General features: G+C 44.6%; 1 protein-coding gene across 9 annotated transcripts in view; it reads right to left on the bottom strand.

Moving 5' to 3' along the window:
* The window catches only part of Map7 (microtubule associated protein 7), a 143,392-nt gene that overhangs the window by 34,604 nt on the left and 82,153 nt on the right, over nucleotides 1-26,635 (bottom strand). For all 9 annotated transcript variants that reach the window (XM_052751148.1, XM_052751147.1, XM_052751142.1 and 6 more), the window contains 3 exons: nucleotides 19,643-19,738; nucleotides 15,916-15,993; nucleotides 943-1,106 (listed from right to left, as the gene is read on the bottom strand). In XM_052751148.1, the coding sequence (XP_052607108.1) occupies nucleotides 943-1,106; nucleotides 15,916-15,993; nucleotides 19,643-19,738 (338 nt within the window). The remainder of the gene's footprint in view (nucleotides 1-942; nucleotides 1,107-15,915; nucleotides 15,994-19,642; nucleotides 19,739-26,635) is intronic.

Raw genomic sequence — 26,635 nt, 5'->3', positions numbered from 1 at the left:
TTTAGCTTCCTCACTGCTAGGACTATAGGACTATAGGTGTGTACCATTATGACCCACTTAATTGGTGGGATTTTTGTTGTTGTTGTTGTTTGGTGTGTGTGTGTGTGTGTGTGTGTGTGTGTGTGTGTGTGTGTGTGAGAGAGAGAGAGAGAGAGAGAGAGAGAGAGAGAGAGAGAGAGAGAGAGATACAGATTCAAAGTGTCAGGACCTTTTGTATACTAGCAAGTGCTTGGCCCCTGTCTATATCCCCAGCCTCACATGGAGCCATATTTAAAAACTGGAATTCAGAAAGTGAGGACACAAAAGCTTTTCTTCTCCCCCTACCCACAAGCAGAGTGAATATTAAGGAAAAGTTAGAACGAACTCTCAAGAATGGGAGGGCTCCAAGAAAGGAAAATCTCCTTTTCTTTGTGGCATGGTACATAGCCCAGGCTAGTTTTGAACTTGTGGCAATCCTACTGCTTCTGTTTTCTGAGTGTTGGGATTACAAGCATGTTCTGCCTCACCTAGCAAGGATGCTCGTGGCTTCCTATGCTGTACAATCTTGTGTAACTTACTATTTTGAGTATAACCCCCCCACCCCCACCTTTACTTATTTATTTTTTTTTTTTGCAAAACCTATGTACCACTTATTTAAAGTTTGAGTGAGTGTTAAATGAAGTGGATACGTGGAAAGATTTACCTACATGGAAATGTTTACAAATGGCAAGGCCCTACGGAAGCCCACATGGGGATTTCAGCGCTTCAGTACAGCTGAATAAAGCATGAGTGAGAATTGTGCTTTGATGAGAGGCATGAGTACCCGAAGTTCCAGCAGCGACACTGATAACCAGTCAGCTTCTGTCCCCCCAGCCTCTGCTCCCCAACACCGCAGCCATCTTTCCTGCTGACACCCAGCACTGCGGGAGCCGGGGCACCTCCCTCCACAGAGGGGGTCCTCACCTTGTCCTCCTCCAGCCTCTGCCTTCGCTTCTCCTCCACCGCGGCCCTCCTCCGCTCTTCCTTCAGCCGCTGGTCCTCCAGCTTCTTCTTCCGGGCTTCCAGGTGCCGTTCATAGTGCTGCCGGGCTCGCTCTTCTCTTTCCAGCCAGACGATCTCTCGTGCAGCTTTGGGGGCAGACAGGGAGAGCCAACACAGGCAAGCTTAGGACTTGACTAGTGAGTGCTGGGTAAGCGGTCCACACTGACAAACGGGCTCTATTTGTGTGGCTGCAGCTTGGCCTCGCTTTCCTCACTACGTCCAAGACGTGGCCCCGAATCCCGTTCTTTGGGAACACGGACAGATCCCTGGTTTGGTGTCGTGGCTTTATAGCATAGACCGCACGCACTGATGCTATTGTGATGCTCTAGGATCGACAGTACCATGTCCCTGTCTCTTTTTAAACTGATACCCTGGGCTGGTCACATGGCTCAGCGCATAGACGCAGTTGCCAATGCAAGCCTGACGACCTGAGTTTCATCCCTGGAACCGGCAGTGGGAGGAGAGAGCAGACTCTCTAAGGTTGTGTGTGCCTGCACGCTGCTCACACACACATCACACACACACACACACACACACACACACACACACACACACACACACACACACACACACACATACACACCACCATCACAACGACAAATTAAAAAGTGCGATATCCTGCCAGGCATGGTGGTACACACCTGCAAACACAGCACTCGGCAGGCTGAGGCAGGAGGATTACCAAGCACTGAAGGCTAGCCCAGAGTACATAATAAGCCTGTTTCAATTAAAAAAAAAAAAAAAGATTCTCTCCCTCAGCCTCTCCTTTCCTTCCCCCTTCCTCCCTCTCTCTTTTTTCATTCCTTCTTTTTTACTTTTACTTTTATTTTTTTGAGTTTGTAGTCCAAGCTGGCTTGGAACTCACTATGTAGCCCAAGGTGGCTTTGAACTCATCACAATCCTCTGCCTCAGCCTCCTAAGTGTTGAAATCACAGGGGGAAGCCACCATACCCAGCAATAACTACATTTCTTTCATCACAGCATTGGTTCTCTGGAAGTACAAAACAATGTGGAGAAAATAATTAGTTGAGAAGCGATGAATTAGGTGCCTCACAGGTACGTCACAGTGAGTCAGCTAAGCCAGGAGAGAGAACAAGAGGCCGTCTTTGGCACCCAGGGAGGTCACAGTGTAGTTAGATAATGCCTAGCTCCATCAAAAGCCAGAACAATGTTAACTTCTAAAACATTGTTGACAAGTCAGAGGGATGGTCCAATCAGTCAATAAAGTAGTAGCTTTGCAAATATAAGGCCCTGATTTCTTTCCCCGGCACCCAACCTGGGGGGGGCTGGGACAGGCAGAACCCTATATTAACTGGCCAGCTAGCTTAATTGGCAAGCTCATTCTGAGAGCCCTGTCTCAGAAACATGGTGGATGGCTTCTGAGACACGACACCTGACACGCACCTCTGGCTTCCACACTTGTGCATAAATGTGTGTGAACACCTCCACCCACAACACGCACCTCCAAACACACCCCCTCACACACAAATACACACGAGGAGCCAAGAACTCCAAGAACAACTGGGTGGCGGAAGACTTTTTTCTCCTTTATATATGTGCTTTCCCCATTTTAGGAGGCAAACTGATCCTCAGAGCCATTTTCTTTAATATGGTATTTCCTTCAACCATGATAACTAAAAATCCATGTGTTATTAACACTGTAGGTGACAATGTCCAAGGAAAATGTGGAACATAAAATCTTTATCTAGATTTTTGAGACAGGGTCTTATGTAGCCCGTGATGACTTTGAATTCCAAATCCTCCTGCCTCTGCCCCAGAAGTACTGACATTACAGGCATGGACCACCACACTTGGGTCAATGCTTTTTGTAATTCTGCTTCATTAACTATTTCTCAAAGTTAGTCTTCTGAGGATGGGGACCTTCTGCAAGAACTGAAGTGGCTCGCTGTTGGTAGAAGGACAAGGACAACTCAAGGGGAGTCTGCCTTGAGTCGTTCGGGTCAGTGAGGAGTCAGGCCTCCCCCAGCAGCTCTGTGGATGAGGAGTACTTGGCCCTGAGCTCGGCCATTTGGATTTCAGTCATCTGATCAAAAACGAGGAAACGAGTTTTCAAAGCTCCTTCCTATATAAAAGCCCACAGTCCTAGAGAAATTCTCAGGCTCAAGTTAAATATTGACTTTAAGAAAGAACATGTATGTGCACTCAATGCAACACACACTGAAGGAATAAAGAGGGACACTGTGAGAAGCCATCTTGAAACTTAACAGGTGCACACAGTACTCAGGTATATAGTGTTTGGAGTTTTTACTTGAGAACACATTACAGGCAAGTTCTTAGTGATACTAGACATAGAATGGTAGGTTATAGTGGTAGATTTTTTTTCTTCTGTTTTTTGAGACAAGGTTTCTGTGTAGCCCTGGCTGTCATGGAACTTGCTCTGTAGACCAGGATGAACTCCAACTCAGAAATCTGCCTGCCACTGATTCTGAGTGCTGGGACTAAAGGAGTGTGCCACTACACCCGGCCCTATAATGGATCTACAAGGTGAAATGACTGTCTTCCTCTTACTGTGGAACCTGTTATATCCCATTTCTATCTCCACGAGACATGTATACCATTCATATCATTCCAGAGTGTAAATATTCTGCTCTTAACTTTTTCTGCTTAAAGTCTCTTAGAGATCTTCTCATATTAAAATAGGAAAACCCAAATCTAACTGCATTTTTAATGGCTGTATAGCATCTTATCATTTATGCACTGTTCAAATAAACAATCACCGCTTGCTTGATAGGTTATCTGAAACATTTTTAGTTTTTTTTTCTTTTAAACTAATTCACACTTTGAGTGATGCCATTGTGCTAGCCACAGATCTCTGTAGATGGGTGGGTATGCCACGCAGAAGCAGAGCTGCTGAGTCAGAGGGAATACTTTAAAAATCTGAAGGATCCCAGGTTGGGGAAGTGGCTCTGTGGGAATATGTTTGCACAGCATCTGTGAGGCTCTGGGTTTGATGCCAGCATTGCGGGGCAGTAATGAAATGGAATAAACATTTGTGACTAATTTCTTCTTTAGATGCAGACTCCTCTGACTGCCCAGATCTTGCCTGCTTCCCTTGTCCTGTTCTCAACACAGCCTCCTGACTCCAGGCAATCTGAGCCGTGCTCTGCTCTCCAGCAATGTTTTCCCTCCTTCCTATTCCGGTTCAGTCTCCAGCTAATCCACTCTCGAAGGCAGCGACTTCTAACCTTCCATGTCCTAACGTCCTTTGGAAGTCTGGGTGGGGGGAGCAGGAAAGGGTAAAGGCATCTAGTTAGAATTCAATCGCTGGGCTACAATCCTCATAGTCAGGGTTACTAATAACAAAATGATGCTCGGTTACTTTTTGGTGGTGCTGGGGATAAGTAATTTATATTTCTAATAAACCTCGCAGGTAGATCTGAGACAATCAGTCCTCTGATGGCACGTGAAGAGACCTGCAACATATGATCTTCTGAAGGGCTTTCTTGACATCTCCCACAAGCTTTAGCATTTCCTAGTCTCCGGTTTCTATGTAGCAAAAGACAGCCCTCCTCCCTTCCCCACTCCTAAGTTCCACACTTGAACACATCCAAACGTCTTAAGAATTACTTCCTGGTTCACTGTGAACTACTGATTGGCTCACCCAATCTTGGTTAAGTTTTCTGGAACGAGTTCTATCAGAGTAAGTTGTGGGGAAACAAAGGAACTCTCGTGTTATGGGGGTTAAAATATAATTATACTTAAAGCAATGAGAATAGTTCTCTGGAAGAGTTCAGGAAAACTGACCACCATTTCAATTAAGAAAATGAAAGGCACTCATGGTTGTGTTACAAACCGCAAGATTTGACATCAAAGTGATTAATTTTACAACAAATAATCCTTTGAAAGAAGAATTTCTCTCTTCTTTGAAAAATGTTGGGGCTGCTAGGGGACAGACTGTAGCCTGGCATATTCATATTAGGGAAGCACTCCCCCTCGTAGCCACAGTCATCTCTATAGTCCAATCTTTTCCATCTCTGTCTTTAACAGGAAGTGGAGACCCTATTGCAGGGCTCCGCCCCTCCCCCAAGCCCCCGCCCCTCCCCCACGCCCCCAACACAACAATCGTCTGTAAACAGTCATACAGAGAACAGGCAAACAATGTTGGAAAAGCAAATATTACTTTCTGGTCATCTTAGAGCCTGCTGGTGAGTGCCAGGATGAGCTGCTAAGTGCAGATCATGCAACCTTTTAAACTGAAGGGTAACATAGGTATTCATTATTTTAAGAATTTAAAGTATATTTATTATGAATTTTAGTAATTTAAACTATTACTTAGTTTGAGGTCACACATTTTTTTTTTCAGTAAGAATTTTGAACATAAGGAAAAAAATTGTCGGGTGGTGATGGAACACACCTTTAATCCCAAGTACTTGGGAGGCGGAGGAGGCTGATCTGTGAGTTCGAGGCCAGCCTGGTCTACAGAGTGAGTTCCAGGACAGCCAGAGCTGTTACACAGAAAAACTCTGTCTTGAAACAAACAAACACGAAAAAGAAAAAGCAATCATCTATTGCTAATAGACTGAAGTGTGTCCCCCAACTCCACATTCTTGTGTTAAAGCTCTAATCCCCATCCCCAGTGTGACTGTATTTGGAAATAAGTCTTTTAGAAGGTAATAAAGACTGAACTAGCTGGGCATGGCGGTGCATGCCTATAATCTCAGCACTGAAGCTAAAGCAGGAAGACCACTGTCCCAGGCCACTGGGCCATGCAGAAGGGCCTGCTTCAAAAAGCAAAAATACAAAATAATAAAAGTTCAAACGGGTCCCTAAGGAGGGGAACCCTTATCTGATAGAATGAGTGGGTTTTGTTGTTGTTGTTGTTTTTTGCTTTTTGTTTTTTTTGTTTTGTTTTGCTTTGGTTTTTCAAGACAGGGTTTCTCTGGGTAGCCCTAGCTGTCCTGGAACTTGCTCTGTAGACCAAGCTGGCCTCGAACTCAGAGACCCACCTGTTTCTGCCTCCCAAGTGCTGGGATTAAAGGCATATGCCACTACTGCCTGGCGAATAAATGTTCTTTTAAGAAGATATAGCAGAGCTCTCTCCCTCTCTTTGTGTGTGTGTGTGTGTGTGTGTGTGTGTGTGTGTGTATAATATGTATTTTTTTAAAAGATTTATTTATTTATTATGTATACAGCATATATGACTGCAGGCCAGAAGAGGGCATCAGATCTCATTACAGATGGTTGTGAGCCACCATGCAGTTACTGGGAATTGAACTCAGGACCTCTGGAAGAACAGTCAGCGCTCTTAACCTCTGAGGCATCTCTCCAGTCCAATATGTATTATTTTTATCTTTACACTCTGTGTGTGCATGATGCGTTGGTGTGGCAGGTACCTTTACCACTGACCCATTTTCATGGCCCATTCTTTTCTCTTTTGAAGCCTGTGCTCAGAGGAAGAGCCTCATCAAGCAGGCATGGACCCAAACACTGATCTGGGCATCCCTGACTCCAGACTGTGAGAAAACATAATTCTGATGCTGAAATCACCCGCCAATGGAATTCTGTGAGGGCAGCAGCTCCGGATGGCCAATAAAGCTCGTTACATCTTTAAGTCCTCAACATTTAACTTCATAAAGACTCAGCTTTATAACAGAAGAGCATGTCCAGACAAACCATAAAACACTGTGAATATTCACCTTTCATCCTTTGAAGTTATATAATTCGTTCCTAGTCCACAGGCTCTTAAACTAAAAAGAAATGGATGCCACCTCCCAAGCCTCTTTAACAGGGACAGGAGCAAATCAGTTCCACCTGAACTGCTGCAACCAGGATGCTTCAATGGCACAGTAAATGGGAACAACATGTCGGTGCCATATAAAACAGAAACTCACTATCAGTTCGGATTCTATTTAGAAATTGCACAGTACCTTTTGCCAAGAGGATTTAGGATGCAAAAAGGTAGTGGGGTAGACACACAAGCTCACAGGAACTTGAACCTACCCACATCCTGCCCCTGAGCAGCTGTGGACCACTGGACAAGTGATGATGCCTGGGGTCCTCTTCCTGAAACTAGTCCAGCACTGACTTCCTGACAGGACGGTTGGTGAGCTCATGGTAACAGGCAGAACACTTGGTACAGTGCCATGCTGCGGTGTGGGTCCAACACGTGGAAATCACAAGGCTGTGTGCTGATCCTGGTAACTCCTGTTCTACTGCCACAGACAGCACTCAGCTACTAGAAGGATACGGGAAGGAGGAACCCGGAGTGCTCACAGGCTGGGTAGACACCCCACCCTCGCCCATCACAGTCTGGGACTGTCCTGGTCCTGCTGAGCAGGCTTCTATCTAGACAGGTGAACGATGTATTTCACTGCTGTATGAGGAGAATGGAGAACACACAGATGTCATCAACTTCTACAACATATACAGTCTTGCCTGTTTCTTTTTTTCTTTTTTCGTGCTAGGGTCTGAGCCCGGGGCCTTATACTCTATCACTGGGCTACAATGCCAACCTGAATTTCAAAGTAAGGTGCAGAAGCATTCCCCGTAATGATGAGTACCAGAATAGCCAGTAGTGCCACAAAGGGTCAAAACGGACAGGGATAAGAACATACTGTATATATACTATTTATTAATATGCTATTAATACTTTGAAATCCTGGGGAAATTAGCTGATTTTTAAGTTAGATAAAAAGTATACAGTAATCTCTAAGATATATGTATTATGTGTGTGTGTATAATTTATTTATTTGTTTTGAGACAGCACCTTGCTATGTATTTTAGGCCAGCTTGGAACTCACTAACTCAGATTGGCCTTTGCCTCCCCCATGCTGGACTTATAGGCATGTATCACCATACTTTGCTTTGTTTTCATTTTGAATGTGAAGATTTGAATCAAGCTGTGGCTCCAGCTCACTGGTAGAACTCTTGCCTAACATACACAGGGCCTGAGGCTTGGTCTTTAATCTTCATAGTGTTTATTCCAACACTTGCTGCAATTGTATACAGTCAAGTAAATGCCTTTTTTTTTTGGTTGTTGCAAACACAATGAATATAGGCAACAATTCTTTGAAGGAGATGTAGCTTAACTGAGCTCACTGATTCTGAGAAGGGGCCTGAGGGAAGGGGAAAATAAGAGAATCTAGAGTAGGGGAGTAAAATTACTTTCCAGGACTTAGAGCATTCATGTAGGAAATACTTAACTCATTTCATTTAATAGGGTTGGAGTTTTAGCCTAGTGGTAGAGTATGAATATGAAGCCCTGGATCCAGATCCTAACACACACACACACACACACACACAAGAGAAACTGAGGCAACAACACACGCTGCAGAAGTTAATGACTTTTGAAACAGAAAGGAAATGATAACTAACAGCATAGAAAAAGCACTCAGAACTTACAAACTGGCAAAGAAACCATGAAATGAACAGTATTTATTTGCATCAAACCAATCCCCACTTCCAAATCCTGCACACTACCCCTTCCTGTAAAAGGAAAACAGAGGAGGAAAGGTTTTTAAAATGCTGCAAGAATCTGGGAATGCTGGAGATGCCCCTAGTCTTTGGGAGGCTGAGCAAGTGTATCGTGAGTTCAAGGCCAGACTGTGCTACATCCGGAGACCTTGTTTCAACCCCCACCACATTCTCCCCCCTCCCCCAAATGGTAGATGGAATAAAATCAATCCTAAATTAAGACCGAAACTTTTTTTTAAAAAATGAGGCTAACTCTCAAATAACCAGACACGCGGTTTAAAAGACTCAGCGTATAGCTCCTTTACCAGTAACATGCTTGCTGGTTATGCAAGGCCCTGGAAGTGATCTCCAGGCTACCAAGAAAAAGGAATAAGCAACAAAGAACTATAAGACTAATGAAAATAAAAATGTAGTAAGTGAAAATATTACTACTACAAAGTCGGCTTGGAATTGAAACGAGAAGATCCAAAGAAGTTAAATCATGTTCCCAAGATCACGTGGTGCAAAATCCCAGAGCTGGGATTTTAATTCAGCTGATTCCAAAGCTTGGAATCCGCCTGCACGTTCTCACCTCCCCTAAAGCAGAACCTGCTCCTGCTTGTCTTCTCCCATCGGGCTCCTGGGAACACTGTGTGAATGCGAAGGCTCCTCCTCCGTGGCTCCCCTCAGAAGCCTGACACTGGACTCTTTGTCACACCTTAGAGAAAGCTCTCAGATCCAGTGTGCTCTCCCTAACCCTCTTGCTGGTATTGTTCACTCTCCTGCCCTTCTGCACTGGACTCTCCTTTTTCTTTTACTTCTTCACATCTACTCTACCAGCTTTCCTCAATATACAAATCTAGAGAAACCGTCAGCTCCCTGAACCCTCACTGCTGCTGACCCGGTCCAGATCTCTCCTGCCTGGTGGTCTGGCGCTCAAGCCTCCTCCTGTCAGAAATCTCTCCTGGGTGTCAGTCTGAGGGTTCCCCAGCTCCATTCAGACAATGTCTGTACCCAAAGTGTCACTCTGCTCCTGCCTAGTCTAGTGGATCCTTTAAAGCATGCCCTGGGGTCCATTCCTAGCATGGAGGGGTTCTGTGGAGAAGGATGGATGGACAGGAGGGAGGGAGGGAGAGCTGAAAGACTCTCAAGCAACGTGACTTACATTGCTTTGATGAATGTAATTCAAAGCTTTCCCACTTGTTTATATACATATGGGATTTCACTCTGTAGCTTATGGCCTGGAAGTCATTATGTAGCCCAAGCTGGTTTTGAGCTCAGGTTAATCCTTCTGTCTCAGTATCTCAAGTGCTGGGATAAAGCTGTCTTTCCCTTTAACTGTAATTAAGAGTATGCAGCTGACACCCACAACAACCCCAGAACACTGTCTCCTGTCTGAGGGGGCTTCCCACTCCGCCTGTTTCCCTGTGCTGGAGGGCTAATGGAACCGAGGTGCTGGAATAGCAATTTACACATGTGAAAACCCTACAGCTCTCCCCTTGTGTGTGGGGAGAAGGACTCGTGATAAGGAAGCAAGACAAAGAGAAAGTTCCAGAAATTCTAATCTGTGTTTAGCCTCTGCTTGACCAATGGCTGACCTCGGAACTTCTGGTTACCATCCCAACCCTAATCTCAGACGCTCCTCAGGGGATGGAAGCATCGTCCTCTCCTGGCTGCCTCACAGAGCCCTCCCAGGAACCACAGACATCCCTCTATCTGCTATTCCTTAGGTCAGAATAATCCGGCCTAGAGTGCCCGGCACCTAGTCACGTGACTGGCCACGCCCCTCCTTTATCATCATCGTCTGGAAAGAGGCTCCGCTCGTCCTTTATACGGACCAAGTCATGTCCAGGGATTATCTTCACAGCCCTGCTCTCAGACCGGCACTGCTGTGAGACGTGGAAGTGAGGTAACCCGCTCCGTATCTCACAACAAACTCCCGACCGTCTCACATGGAAGCAGCACAATGGGCCATTCTGGTAAAAGGTCTGGGCTGGAACCTCTCCGGTGACTAATGTTCCTCCTCCACACGGGGAGAGACAGGGAAGATCCCCATTACTCAACGCCACCCTTGGAATTAATTTATCATCTGCTCACAAGAATTCTTACTGCCCAGGTTTACGATTCTTTTATTCTCACACTTAAAGGCAAAGTAAATTCGGGAGTAAAAAGGTGAGCTGGTCATCTGGTTATTCACTTGATCTGAAGACCTCACTCAGATCCCGTTTACCTAACTCACTCACAGACGAGCATTTAGTCTTCCAGCCTGAGCCCCATCCTGACACAGCTGCTCTGGTGTGTGCTAATGTCCATGTTCCTCCCACAGGAGGCGTCTGGTCGCAAAGTTGTCTGGTCTCAGAGCTGTCTCTTACCCACACGCCAGTCTAGGAACGTCTGTATGTTCACCAGGAGCCAGGGGTTAGGCGGCCAGTGCTGAGACTGATCACAGATCAGTCTGTGATCTGGATGGGAGGCTGCCTGTAAGGATCGATGCCTTGATGCTGACACGCTGCCCCTCTCAGGTCCCCATCCTTTTTGTGTCTCCCCCCACCCACTTCTTTTGGAACTAGTCTCTGAGGTCCCCAAAGCTTCCCTCACAACAAAACTGCGCTACACATCAGAACGGGTTTCACACACGGCTCTAGTCAGGGTTATACCATCACTGAGGGTTTGCTAATTAATATTAATTTGCTTGTCAGTGTTTTTGAGATGAATGCTCTATACCAAGTTGAAATAATTTATCTCTCAATTGTACTCACTAATACTGCTGTCCCTGAATTGATAACACATTAAAATTAGAAAGAAAGAAAAAAAAAAAGACCAAGTGATAAAGCTATGGCTGGAAGTCTAATCTAATTTTCTCAGCTAATTTAATTGAAATTTGTTCCAAAGCTAAAATCATTTTTGTATCATTGTGTTTTTTTGAAAATACATTCTGATAGATCTCTTAGACAGCTTTAAACTTAGCTGCAGAAGCCAACACTAATTAAAGAATTATGAACTCAACAAGAGCTGTATCAATGATAACATATATTCTGTAATAGTCTTTCATCGTTTAAAAATTTTAAATTGCATTTATATTTCACGTGTGTCTAAGTGTATGTGGTACATTCATGCCACAGTACACACGTGGATTCTCATTCCGCATTAGGAGCGTTTACGCACTAAGCTGTCTCCATCCCTCTTCCCTGATTTTATAGGATGGAGGAAAGTCCAGACAGCCCCAGGTGAGAATAAAAATATAGTCACATAAAGATTTTGGTCTCAAAGGGTCAGGGGTGTAGTTCAGAGCTAGACTGCTTACCTATAGCATGTACAACAACCTAGGTACCATAACAACAATAACAGCAAGAAGACACACACACACACACACACACACACACACACACACACACACACACACACACACAAAGATTTGGTATTTGAAAAAGACAAAATAATTAGCAAATACTAATTTGTTATCAGTGTTTTTGAGATGGACGCTCTATGCCCGGCTGAAATGGCCATTTATCTCTCCACTGTACTCACTAATACTGCTGGCCCTGAATTGATAACACACTAAAATTAGAAAGAAAGAAAAGGCAAAATAATAAAGCTATGTCTGGAAGGGCAAAGTCTAATATAATTACCTCAGCTAACTTGCCAAATTACCAAAAGTATGCCAAAACACTTGAGAAATTAAACCTAACACTTCAAACTCACTCTATAGTATTTTCAAAAAGAAATGTGGAGGACTGTTTTTTTGCCAGTGAACACGGAAAGGCTTGTGGTTTAGCCTGGCAAATGCCACAATAGGTAGAAAATGTGGTGTTTTATTTAGAGGCTTATCCTATGTCTGAAGGAAACTTTTCCATGTGTTTACTTGTTTGTTTTAAGATACAAGAATTTTTTCCTGGAGCTGGGGAGATGGCTGAGTGGTTAATGTTTGTCTTGCAGAGAACCCAAGTTCAGTGCTTAGCACTCACATCAGGTGGCTCACAACTACCAGCTCCTATCTCCAGGAAATCCAGCACTCCCTTCTAGGCAAATCAGGCATCTGCACTCACGTGTTCACTGATGCAAACGTGTCCCCACACTTTTTTTTAATTAATCTTTTTGAAAAGCCTTTTCCTACCTACTGCGGTGCAGCACTTGGGAAATGAATGAAGGAAGATTAGAGATTCAAGGTCATCCTTGTCTACTAGTAAACTCAAGGCCAGCCTGGGCTACATGAGACCCTGTCTCAAGCAAAGAACCCGTCCCTCAAAAGAAAGTTTTTAATTGAATTTAAAGTGTGTAAAGTTTAGTCCTGTTGACTCAGTGTCTGGGGGCTCTGTAAGGTGAATCAAGGGGATGTTTTCAGTAGTAAACAACACAGCTTAGTAGGTGATTTCTTATTCCCACAAAATATGTTGAGCATATATGTTCTAAGATATGCTTTCCCTCGTGTTCAGCTTAGGTGGCTGGGTTTAAAGCAGATGTGGTGACTCTCACTTGTAATTGCAACACTCAGAGCACTGAGGCAGGAGGAGTGCTGGGAGTCTGAGGCCAGCCTCAGCTGCGGAGAGAGACCCAGGTCAAAAACTCTAAAAACAAGCTCTGTCACAGACAACAGAAAACACCTGCTGCCTTAGGAGGAGAGATGTGGGAACCATCAACATCACCTGAGAGAGGGCTGAAGCCATCAGAACAAAGACCAGGACAAAGACATTGCTCCCTAGGTGGAAAATAAATAAATAAAGCTTGGAAGGGAGACAGCAAGAGAGACACAGAAATCAAGAGGGCATTGTAAGGAATGGCCTAAATTGATTTAGATGGAGTGATTGAGGAAACCACTTACAAAGCTTTTAGACAGGGAAAGAAAAAAAAAGCTTTCTGAGAGCATATGCCCCATGTCCAACCAACCAACAGAGCAGTCTCACACAGGCAGGATTATACCGGATTTTATACGAAAAATGGAAGGATACTACTGTAGAAAGAACAGGCCAAGTGACACAATCTGACCATGAAAACATTAAAGCATGACTCAGACATTAACACAGACAATATTAACATAAATATTATTCATACTAATAGACCCTGCCTACTTGCCCACCAGTAAAAGCACACCATGCCCCCGGAAGAAACCACCCAATCCTTTCCTCTTGACTCCAGACTATGCCTTTAAAAGATCTGGACTGAAAAACAAATCAACAAGAAAAAAATAATAACTTTAAAATGATTCAATGTTAATTTCGACATATATCCAACAGGAAATAATCATTGGCCATTAATTTTTTTACAGTTCCCTCTTAAAATTGAAATATTTCCATAGAGGTAGCACTACAAGGTTTGAAAGCATGGTAGAGTTGACATAACCAACCTTTTTGTTGTTTGTTTATAATGGTGCATATTTCAAAGGTTTTCACTCATTAAAAGCCTTTCATTTTGAATACCCCCGTGCAGGCCGACTTGTCTAACCCACCTCACTACCAGGGTGTGCACCGGAGGGGGTGGAGGCTTAACGGCCACCGCAAACCTGCTTTCCAGGAACTGCCCGTCTGCAGGAAACCCTGCAGAAAAGCCAGGGACAGTAGGTCCAGGAGGAAACAGCGGGCTCAGAGAAGCGGCAGGGTTTGATTATTTCCCAGCAAGTCAGTGAAAACATCTCAGCAGCTATGGCGCGCTGGGCCTGTCGTCTCAGCACTAAGGAGGCGGAGGATCCCAAGTTTGAGGCCAGCCTGGGCTACATAATAAGACCCTATGTCAGTAAAAGAAAAACCAACCAAAATGGCTGGCGGGATGGCTCAGTGGCTAAAATGGTTTTCCACGGGCCCGAAGACCTGAAGGTGATTCCCAAAACCTACACAAAGGTAGAAGCAGTGAACCAATCCAAAAAGTTGTTTTCTGACCTCCAAACAGTCAGTTTCACTTGGGAACACACACACACACACACACACACACACACACACACACACACACACACACACACACACACACGAGAAAAAAATTAAACAAAAAAAAATCAACAAAATTAAAAACCAAAGCAACAAATGGAATGACATCATCATCTTGCTAGTGAACCAAGTATGAGACACAGGCCTCTGCTAAAACAAAGTCACCAATGTCACCAGGCCACGAGTGCCACACGCACTTCGGTTCTTGATCAGGAACAGTAAAAGGAAGGGGCCAGAGAGGCTGGGTCCGCCAGTGGCTGAACTAGCTCTTGGAGACCACACACAGCTGCAGCAAAGCACAGGCCGATTGCTGCAAAGATCTCAGGCCCCAGACCGCCTTAGTTTCAAAACATGTACACACTGTAGACAGCTAAACATTTTCTTTTCAAAGCACATAAGGACCCCTGTTTGGCAATGTGGCATGCCCCTCCCTGCTGAACTGTACTGATGGACTCTGGGGGAGGAGAGGCAGACACTGCCTTTAGCTGTGCACCTACAGATGAGCTTACCATGCTCTATGCTCTATAAGTGGTAGCAAACGCTTGGACACACAGACAGCTCTGGTTATACTAATGGGACATGCACGCGCACGCGCACACACACACACATACACACACGACATGAATGTGGGAAAGGAACTTGGGGTGGTACAGTAGTGGTGTGAGGAAAAAAAGGGTGAGGGGTTAATAATTGAAATGCTATCTATATAAAACTGTCAAAAATAAAAGTAAAATTAAAAAAACTGCTGTTGGATAGAAACCATAAGAACACTCAATATAAAAGTTCAGTTCTGGGGGCTGGGGAGATGGCTCAGTGGTTAAGAGCACTGACCGATCTTCCAGAAGACTTGGGTTCAATTCCCAGCACCCACATGGTGGTCCACAATCGTTTGTAACTCCAGTTCCAGGGGATCTGACACCCTCACACAGACACACACGTAGGCAAAACACCAATGCACATAAAATAAAAATAAATCATTTTTAAAAAGTTAAAAAAAAAGTGCAGTTCTGAAAAAACCAACAGAAGGTATCAAATGAAGGAAGGGTTGGTTGGCACTGGCCTCCAAAGCCAGTGTTCTAGAACACGGGACTGTTCCTCCTCTGAGTGCTAGGCTGCCACTTCCTGGTCAGCCAGTCTTGTGACTCAGCTCCCCAGGTGGCTGCCGACCAACACTGGAGCTGCTGACCTTTCACGAGGGCCTCTGGTGACAAGAGGAAGGGCTGGGACCTTGGCATCAGGTCTCTGCCTTTCCTGTCCGTAAAGTCAACAGCAGGATTATTTCCATGTGGACACCAGGAAGAGTCAGGTCTTATACCTTTGGACTGTTTTCCCTTTTCTGGTTTGGTAGACTGTGGAGGACTGCTATTTAGTGCTACTCCCAAGCTTAGCTCACACACTAGGTGGCTTCACCAGCCACCAGCCAAATACGCACACGCACACAGAACAGCAGGGACGTTACAGTGATGCCCACTCTCTCGGTGTTAAGTGTCCCTTGTCCTAGAGCACTGAAGTTAACCTTTCAGCAAGGCCATCACTCAGCAGACACACGCAATGCTGTTTGGACTACCTAGCTGCTTTTCCCGTTCCTCACGGCGTTCTCGGGCCAGGCGCTGCCGATCATCAACCCGGAGCACAGGCGGAGGGTCTGAAATGAGATAGAAAGTAGGAGAAGAGTGAATTTAAAAAGTGGTGAAGCGCAATCATTTACTCTAGCAGAGGACCTGAGTTTGGTTCCCAGCATCCTCCTGGGGTGGTGGTGGTGGTTCACAACTGCCTGGACTCCAGCCCCAGGGATCTCAAAGCTCTTCTGGCTTCCATGGGGACTTGCTCACATGGACACATATCCACATACAGAAACACATATACATATAATTAATTTTTTTTCTTCTGTTTTTTGAGACAGAGTTTCTCTGTGGAGCCCTGGCTGACCTGGAACTCGTTTTATAGATCAGGCTGGCCTTGAACTCAGAGATCCTTGCACTACTATGCCCAGCCTACATAATTAAATTTTTAAAAATTTTATTGAAATATTAATATTCTTATGCTTTGTTATCATTACCTTCCTGAGTGTCCCCAGGTATTTTTCTTCTATTTTAAAGCATTAAGGAGCTGGGGGTAGAGCTCAGAGGTAGTGCTTGGCTAGTATGTGAAAGTCCTTGGTTTCGATTCCCCACACCATCAGAAAACAACCAAAAAACCAACAAACAACTCAAGTAAAATCGTGATTTTTCTGAAGCCTTTTGATATTTTCATCAGATAATACAATATTTATGTCACTAAGCTTTCAGATTTCTATTATTCTTATCAAATCGGAGCTGCTTACACTGTGGTTACGACCCCTCTGTGGGGTCATGTAACAGAAGGCGAGCATCATGAAAACCTGGGCAACAGGGCAAGTCTTCTGGACTCACAACAACCAAAAAATGAATTCAAAACCAAACGTGTAACGAACCATGGTGTTCTTGGTACTGCGTGCTGTGCTGTGCGCCATGCGCTTCTGCTGCAGCCTTGGTTGGGAGCACACTCCAGGGAACACTGCCTGAAGTGACTCAGCTCAGACTCGGGACTTCTGTATGGTATGAACTGCAATGTCTTTACTGTATGTGGCAAGTTTCTGCTCGAGCCAACACTTCATGGTTTAATTACAGAAAACGAACTTAATACTTTCCTACGGTCATTCACCAGCGCGGAAGCAACAAGTTGATACATCTTTGGACTAGGTTTTTGTTAGACTATTTGTGTGTTTGTGTGTGTGTGTGTGTGTGTGTGTGTGTGTGTTATGCATGTGTACATTAGTTCATGTGTGTGAATGCACGCATGTGCTTGCCATGTACATATGAGGAGGCCAAGGACAGGTGGAGGTCTTCTGTCACTTTGTTCTTTTGGGACAGGGGATCTCAGTGACTTAGGACTCACAAACTAAGCTAGGCTGGTAGACCAGTGAGTTCCAGGATCCATCTGTTTCTGCCTCCTCAGTGCTGGGATTACAACGGCGGACGAGTGAGACATTGTGGGTTCTGGGGAACTAAACAGGTCTTTTGCAAGGCAAGCACTTTATTGAATAAACCATCTCCTCAGTCTTCAGATTCTTAATTATTAGGAGGTTTCAAATGTTTCTGTCGGATGATCCATCCCCACCTCCAAAAGTCATAATTGTGAAATCAGAAAGGGCTATGTGGCCTTGCCCAGGCAATCTGTCAAGGGTCATCCACGGAGTGGGTGTGCTACTATGCATTTTTGATGAAAGCAAATACTATTTTGAAGAAAAGAAAAACAGAACTAATCGAGGTAAAATTAGAAGAAAAATGTTTGCTTTGTTACTTAATGTTCCTTAAATTTGAGGTTTATGCACTCCTACAAACTAGCAATATAAAGGTTGAAGGTCAACCACAAAGGACATTATGGTAAGTGTTTTAGAGAAGTTACTTTTAAAAGTACACATACAAGTTCTGTTAATGGTATCATTCTAAAGATGTAATCTTCTATCTTGTTTTCAAGCACATCCCACATTTCACCCCAAATTTTGAAAGATGATTTTAATAATACAAATTTATGGTATGCCTCTCCTATGCAAAAGGAACAATGAGAAACCCAGGTCATATGAAGAATTGGGGGTCCTAAGGAGAAGAAGTAATTCTTGAATATACAATACAGTGCTTCCCTTCCAGATGACCTTTATTTTTGTTATTTATGGCTATTTGTGTGTGTGCGCGCGCGCACATGTCTATACAAGCACATGAAGGCCAGAGAAGAACACCAGGTGTCTGGCTCTATCACTCTCCACTTTATTCTCTTGATATAGAGTCTCTCACTTAGCACCCTGCCCCCCACCATATTAAAATAAATACAATCTAAACAACATTGGAAAAAAGGGAATTTCCACTTTGGGTTGGGAGAGAGATAGTGTCACAATGCTTGCCTAGCATAAAGTAAGGCCTTGGGTTTGCTCTCCAGCACAACAAAAACAAATAAACAAAACCAAAAGGAACTTCTACTTCCATAGAGTGCTCACATGAAGATTAGGAGTTCAAGGTCTACTAGAGTAAGTCCCTTGGGGACACAGTACCCTCTCCAGTCCCATGCACAGAGAAACCTCCAAGAAGTACAAGCTGTTGGCGGGAAGGTGGGCTGTTGGCGGGGAAGGTGGGCGGGCAGAGGTGGCTGAGTAAAGGGAAGACCTCTGCCTGCTCATTAGGATGTGGCTGATACTGCTCACGCAACAATATCCACTTCTGTCTTCCTCCTAAATGACAAGCCAGATTTATCTACTTCGATAAAGATGCTTTCCACATGTCAAAAAGACAAAACTAAGTATAATGGAGACTGTTTTGTGAGCCCGGACCCAGGCATTTCTGTCTGTCTTCTCACTGATGCACGGAAGTTGAGTGGTCCGGCTTGAATAATATATGAAGCAGGTTTCCAAGAACCTCGGGGACTCTCATCATCATTGTGCTGCATGTTCAACTTGCCCAGGAGCCACACGGTGGCTGTGGGACACTGGGAAGAAGGTGGCACTGCCCGTTCAGATGTTTGTGTTATGTTTACAGTTTGTTTCTTTGTGCCGCTGAATGGAACAGATCATGAATCACAGCGATTACATGAAATTACTCTGTAGGTCAGTTACGATCATTGCAGGGATACGAACAAAGGCTTACTACTCTCGTGGGTGTCTTCGCAAAGATGTGAGTGGGTTTTCAGAAAAGTCGCAAAAGAGAGATACAATAATGCTGGGCATTCAGGCTCAAAAATTGTGTTATAACTTGGCTTCAAACATAGCTCCTTTTAGAACGGTGGTTCTCAACCTGTGGGGCATGACCCCTTTTGGGTTCGAATGACCCTTTCACAGGGGTCGCCTAAGACCGTTAGAAAACACAGGCATTTACATTAAGATTCATAACGGTAGCAAAGTTACAATTATGAAGTAGCAACAAATATAATGTTATGGTTGGGGTCACCACAGCACGAGGAACTGTATTAAAGGGTCGCAGCTTGAGGGAGGTTGAGAACCACTGTTTTAGATGCTGCTTGATAGTAAATGAATGTGTCCATGAAGGTCATCTCAGTGACTATCAAATGATTTCAAAAGGCTTGTGTTTTCATTTCCATTTAAAAGAGTGAACTCTAAGGCAATTGAGAAACTTTACTTTTGCATCACAAATCTATGTGAGAGGGTTTTGGTGGCCAGGACAGGACCAACCACTTTTAAATTCTACCTTTAGTTTCTACGTATCATCATTTGTCCGAGGCTTTTGAAATAACCTTGCCCTTCTCCACACAAATGCCCAATATCTTACCTGGCTTATTTCCTGAGTGGTTGCTATTTTGTCCTGAAACTGTAGAAGCGGGGCGGCTGGGAGTTTTCTTTTCTTGTACTTTACAGCCATCAGGAGCTACAGAGTGAGACAAAAGGAGACATTTCATGAGTTCCTTAAAACTTATTCACAAGCATTCAATCATTCAGTGTTTACCGTTAACCTTTGTATCAGGTAGGAGGCTAGAGTCAAAACTACAAAGTAGTAGTTACAACTCCCACCCACAAGGAACGCACTGCTCAGCAGAAGAGACCAGTCCTGTATTAATGGCATGTTCCAGGGCCCAGAAGGAACTCAGCCTTGCTGTCACATTTCATACAGAAGGCAGTCTTCAGGAAGCACTGCCTGAAAACTAAGTCTTTTTGCTATTGTTTTGAGACAGTCTTGGATAGTATGTATTGGGTTACCCTGGTGCTTACTATGTAGCTCAGGCTGGCCTCAAACTCAGAGAAAATCCTCCTGCCTGGGTGCTGAGGTTATAGGGAATAGTCTTTGAGCTCTGTTCTTAGAAATGTCAAACAATAGCCAGGCGGTGGTGGCGCACACCTTTAATCCCAGCACTCGGGAGGCAGAGGCAGGCGGATCTCTGTGAGTTCAAGGCCAGCCTGGTCTACAAAGCGAGTTCCAGGACAGGTGCAAAGCTACACAGAGAAATCCTGTCTCAAAAAAGCAAAAGAAAAAAAAGAGAAAGGTCAAACAAGGAATTTAAAAAAGTCCACAAACGTAACCACGTAGATCACCAAAAGGGAACCAGGAGATAATGTATACTAGGGTTTTGAGAAAGGTGCCGGCCCAAGTTCAACTCAAAGACAATCAACATTATTTCGTCTCCAGTGCTGGGTATCAGATCACTGTCTCACAGCTGCTAGGCAAGTGCGCTAGTCGGCTGCATCCTCAGCACAGCAAAGGCTCTTATGCAGGGACTGTATCCTAGAACAGCAGCAGAGGGCACAGATAACAGGCGTCTCTCTGGTTCTTAGAAATACAGGAGGCTCCGCGTCCGGGACAGCTGTTTCACACAAATTACTTGACTGAACTGGTTTTCAGAGGATGTTTGCTGCAATTTCAGAAACCTTGTCCAAACCCAAGTCTTCCTCTTTTCCTGCTTCTACGGCTGCTCCACCTTCAACCCTGACCTCAGTTCAGATACTATTTTCCCACTAAACAGGTCCAAGCCTTTGGAGTCCCCCCTGGCTTCTCTTTTTTCTCCCTACACTGGATTCATTAGCTCTTTCTGATTTTCCTTGAAAAGCATCTGACCTCTTGTGACCATCTCTCCACCAAGTGTCTTCAGTCATTCACTCTTGGCTGACCTCACCACGGTCCCTTCAGTCTGTCCTTACATCGGTCATCACCTGAGAATACTTCAGACCCTCCCTCTGCTCAAAACTCTCCAACGACACCTCCCACTCCACCCAGAGGAAAACCCAGGGTCTCTACCATGGTCTGGAAGGTACAGTGTGCTTAGGTCTTCATAGGGTAGCGCTTCCCAATCTGCTTTGCTCCAAGAGAACCAACTGCCTCCATAGTCCATCTCAGACTCTGAGCATGTACTCCCAAACCCTTCTTCCAGATGGAGTCAGCGTCTGGGTCTGTGCTTCACTTTCTTTGTGTCTCTGCTCAATTGTGACATCAGAGTCCTCTTGGCCTATTTAAAAATGGCACTCAACCGCTCCACCCTAGCCTGCCTAATTAGTCCTCATCCTTGGGCATCTTACTATGATTTCCTTTTCTAAGGGGACAGAACAGGACATTATCTAGAAAGCAGGGTTCCATCTGATCAAGGGGTTTGAAGCTAAACAGTGAGGTGACAATTACAGTTCATGACGACTAAGTTTAAAAGAGCTTTCCAGACGTGTTTCCTCCCTGCCCCCCCTCTTCTCTCTCTCTCTTGTTCTCTGAGATGAGGTCTTGGAGTCCAGTTTGGCTGGACTGTGCTCATAATATAAGCCAGGTTGACTTCTAACTCATGGCGCTGTCCCTGACTTAATCTTCCAGGTGCTGGAATTTCAGGCATGTACAACTAACTACACCTGAGGAAAAAATGACCATATCTACAAGTGGATTGTAGAGACCCAATCTCTGCCCTTTGAGCGAGGCAAATGCTAATTTTTTGTGGCTATATTTCAATTACATGGGGAATTTGCTAGCTGGGTTCAAACAACCTCTCTGCCTTAAGTGACAGCTTCGAAGATAAACACTGAGGAGTGGCTTGGGCTTTCTACACTGAGTTCTTTTTTTAAACCTTACTTTCTGGAAAGCTTTGTAAAGGTTCTTTCTGCATCATCTGAACCATGAGTTAAAACAAATGGCCCTTAAAAGAGGAAAATGATTCAGTAGAAAGGGCTGACGATGTGGCTCAGTGGTAGAGCCCTCACCTTGAGTACAGTAAAGGCTTAGTTAGCATCCATCTTCAGCACCAGTGGCGACGAGGATTCAGTAGAATGGGCAGATAGTAAATGAAAAGTTAAATAGCAGATGGCCTTGATCACGGGCTTCTAACAGCACTTGTTACTTAAGGAAACTTTACTTAAGCATCCATTTTCCAGTCGGAAAAGGGTAATGTTGTGTAGTGCATACCACGGTGAAGGGGGTGGTGGTGGTTAACCCAGGGTAAGTGTAAGTGGACCAGGACAGGCCCTGACACTGACCCAGGGAAGCAGCAGATGTCAGGATGGCTCCACAATACTGTTCCATGTGCACTTATTTCAAAATCATGTGGCCAGTGGTCACCATGTAGCAGGGGACGCCCAGACCGACTAGGGTTGGTCTACAGCCTCATAATTAGAGAGGCAGCCCCTGAAACATCCACACTGGGGTGTCATGGGAACGTCTGTTGTTCACTGCAGTAGAGCAAGCCTTTCCCTCACGTAGTAAGTTAATCTCTCAAAAGTGGCTCGTAAGTAATACTCAAGTAGACGTGCCACAGGGACTGGGAGCTAGTGGCGGATGATTTTTTTTTTAATACTGTCATTACCAGCACATAACATGCTGTTTAAGAAAGTCTCACTAACCCTTTCCTTTTATGTTACCATCTTGAAGTTTTATTATTAGAGAAAATGGGCAGATTCCTAGGAAAAAACCACAACTGTTGGCACACACACACACACACACACACACACACACACACACACACACACACAGTTTGCACATTATCATGAAGGCTACTTAAACTTTTTCTGCATTATTAAGAAAATCATGTATATACACAAAGTTAAATGTACTAAAGAGAGTGTTCTACTGAGCTGGTTTCGCCGCGCATGCCTGCAATCCCAGCACTTAGAGACTGAAGGAGAGAAGAGATGACTGCAAATTTTCAGAAAAATGATCACTTCAATTTTTAGATAACTAGAACACAACCGCACCACTGGTTTAAAAATATATTTCATACATTTTCATCTGTTTCTTGCTTGGCATCATCACCCAACATCATTCTATTTTTCTATGATGATTGACTTTCTTTCTTACAATAAATACCAACTCCGGCTGAGTATTATATCAAGGCCCACAACCGTGTTCGGTGTGAGTCGTGTTTCTGAATAAGCCCCAAGAAAAGCTCCCCTCTTCTGTTTGGTTCTAATTTGTTTACTGTACAAAAAGCCAAATGTCAAAGATAAATTTCATGTTCAACAGCCTTAGGCATCAGGGAAATGAAGTGAACGTTGTTACATGGAGGCTGGTGGTGTGGTCCAGTGGTTAGAGCACTTAGTGTGCGGAAGACCCTAAGTTCCCAATTCTGCAACAACAATTGAAAACAGCAGCGACAAACCTCAGGAATGGAAACCAACTACATCGAGACGGCATCTCAGCCAGCTAGCATGGCTGCCCCTGAGAACACAAAGACTGGGGCTCGTGGCTAAAAGCATTTATTGCTTTTGTAGACGACCTGAGTTTGGGTCTCCAAACCCCGGTTGGGTGGCTCTTAACCACCTGTCACTAACTCCAGCTCAAGGGAACCCAACACCCTGTTTTGGCCTCTGCAGGCCTTTGCACACACGTATGCACACCCTCCCTGCCTCCCTGCCACATATATAATACAGACATATATTTTTTTAAAAAAATCTTTAAAACAAAATCTCACCAAAAACGAGACTGGGTAAAGTGCCCATTGTGCAAGCCCGGGGACACAGGGTGGAGGTTTGAATGAGGATGGCCCCAAGAGGCTCAGATATTTGAGTGCTCGGTCATTAGGGAGTGGCGTTACGTAAGAGACATTAGGAGGCGTGGCCTTGTCGGAGGAAGCGTGTCACTGGGAGTGGGCTTTGGGATTTCAAAAGCCCAAGCCACGCCCAGTGTCTTGGCTCCTCCTGCCCATGTTCGCCATGCTCCCGAGGGCTGGGTTACAGGCCTACACCACCATGCCAGGCTTGAATCATCAAACTTTGTGCTCCGCTACCACACGAGTCCATGTTTCATCAACTATTTCTTTGATGATTATAGTAAGAACAAGACAGGCAGACCTGAATTGGATCCGAAACCTGGTTCTCATTTGCTAAGTGACAGTTGGCTAATGGGGACATACTGCCTACACCACCGAGGTACTGGGAGGATGAACTGGGAAGATACGCGCTAACAATTTACACAACTCTGTCACACGGAAAGTTTGTTCAGGCCTTTCTCCCAACTTTTACACCCTTCCAGTGCCTGGAGACCTCCACGTCAGCAGCGGATTTCAGAGTCATCACCTTTTGTGTGAATCCTCGGCATACCACTCAAGCTAAGTCTCCCCATTTCCTTTTGGAGAGAAAGCAAAGAGACGCAGTGCTGTGAAAATAACGTCTAGGAAGGCACCCCAATGCCTTGCCGGTGGTAAATCACACGAAGTCATTTGGCTCTTTCCCTATTCCCTGCACACTTAGGAAACCGGCTTTCTCTCTCCTCGGAGCTGTGGGGAAAGGAAACATAGACCAATGTGGTGACCCTGTTCCTGGGGAGCAGGCAACAGATGTGACAGGAAGGCCTGGTCCAGCGCGGGCTTCGAAGGCGTTCAGCTCAGCTATAATCACCTCCCAGGGGCCCCTGCAGACACTGAACACGTTGGCATGGTTTTCAGCGTATGAGCTGGTCTGGGAAAAGCCAATAATCAATCTTTCTGGAGTCTGACAGAGGATCTTTTTCTAAGACTTAAAAACCTTTCTGATATCAAGTGAAAAAATAAGCCTTAAAAACCTCAATCATCATAATATTAAAAATAAATTATTCATATTTATTTTAATAGTACAGGGAATTTCACTACAGAAGAACAACATGGGGTTGGAGAGTTAGCCCAGGAGTAGGGGGCCTTGTCTACCACATGTGAGGCCCTGGGTTTGGTTATCAGCATTACCACCATCTCCCAATAAAAAAAGGCAACAAAACCAAAAACAAAGCAAAAAATTCACCAAACAACAAAAAACGATGAAAAGAGAAATTTATCTTCAGCTTTCCAAAATTAAGAAAAATAGAAACTCTTAGAAAACTATTAGACAGGGCTGCACATACAATCTTTAAATGTATTGGTAGGAAAAGAAAACATTTTAAATGACTCAGGTGATTTTTCAATATTGTTTACTTGCATCTTTTCCTCATGTTCAAACAGGAAAACTGAGCCATATACCATGACTGATGCTCAATAAGCTTTTGCCAGCCTTAAGAAACCACGAACGATCTTCCTGCTCCTTTAAAAGCTTTATTCCATTAGCGTCTAAATGAGCATGCTGGAGGAAGGCCAAGAGGAAGCATACAGACAAAGTGCCTCGTGGCCAGCCTTGGGACAGTCTCCCTGATGGACTCAAAGCCAAAATACGGAGGCAGCAGGCACTGGGGGCCGTCGTCCACTACAGACGGTACAGCTCCAGACAAGCTGTGACTGAGCCTGCACAGTCCACACCCGCTGTGACTTCCTAGGTTCCTGGGATGGCCTCTCTCTGCAGGTCCTGGGGGGTTTCCATGCTTTGTTTCCACTTTTGAACGTAAGACGTGATGGAAGTGCCTTCCTTTCAACAGCTTGATATAACCGGTCTAATGAGTGAGCTGCTCATTTGGTAAGAATTCATATTTTACAGCACATTAAAAAAAAAATGGAACTGGGGCTGGAGAAATGGCTCAGTGGTTAAGAGCACTGGCTGCTCTTCCAGAGGACCCGGGTTCAATTCCCAGCACCCACACATGGCAGCTCACAACTGTCTGTAACTCCAGTTCTAGGGAATCTGACACTCTCACACCAATGCACATAAAATAAAGTTAAATAAATAAAAAAAAGTGGACCTGGAGAACAAACCTCGGGCCTTGCACTTGTTAGCCAAGAGCCCTCCCCTGAGAGAAATCTAAGCCCTTGGTTGAAACAGGGTCTCAGGCCAGCTTTGAACTCATGATCCTTCTACTTTAGCCCTCTAGTCCTGGGATTATAGGCATACAACATCATGTATGGATTTAGTTTTGACTGAAACAGATCACAAGAAGCCAGATGTGGGATTTTTCTACTTGTGGCATTAGTCAATGTTAAGAAAGTTTAATATTTTATCAGACGAGACTCAAAAATCAAATGATCAAGCAAGTATGTGAGGAATTATAGTGCCACTGTCCAAACACAAAGAGAATATTGCCTGCACTGTATGGGAAATCACATGGCCATTACAGCCCCAGCTGACGGCATCCGTAAGGACAGAGAGGGACAGAGGGACAAGCCTGTCCGCCTCCGAGACGTGCAAATCCCATCATCTCCTCAAGTCAGTCGCCAAATTTGTTTTGACAATTGGGTCTAAAACAGCCCAAGAAACAGCCACCTAAGCTGAACATGAGGGAAAGCGTATCTTAGAACATATATGCTCAACATATTTTGTGGGAATAAGAAATCACCTACTAAGCTGTGTTGTTTACTACTGAAAACATCCCCTTGATTCACCTTACAGAGCCCCCGGACACTGAGTCAACAGGACTAAACTTTACACACTTTAAATTCAATTAAAAAACTTTTTTTTTTTGTTTGAGATGGGG

Source organism: Peromyscus californicus, unplaced genomic scaffold, assembly GCF_007827085.1.
Source record: "Peromyscus californicus insignis strain IS unplaced genomic scaffold, ASM782708v3 Scaffold_22__1_contigs__length_63687245, whole genome shotgun sequence".
In the NCBI taxonomy this organism is placed as follows: Eukaryota; Metazoa; Chordata; class Mammalia; order Rodentia; family Cricetidae; genus Peromyscus; species Peromyscus californicus.
This window is presented reverse-complemented; position numbering and strand designations above follow the sequence as displayed.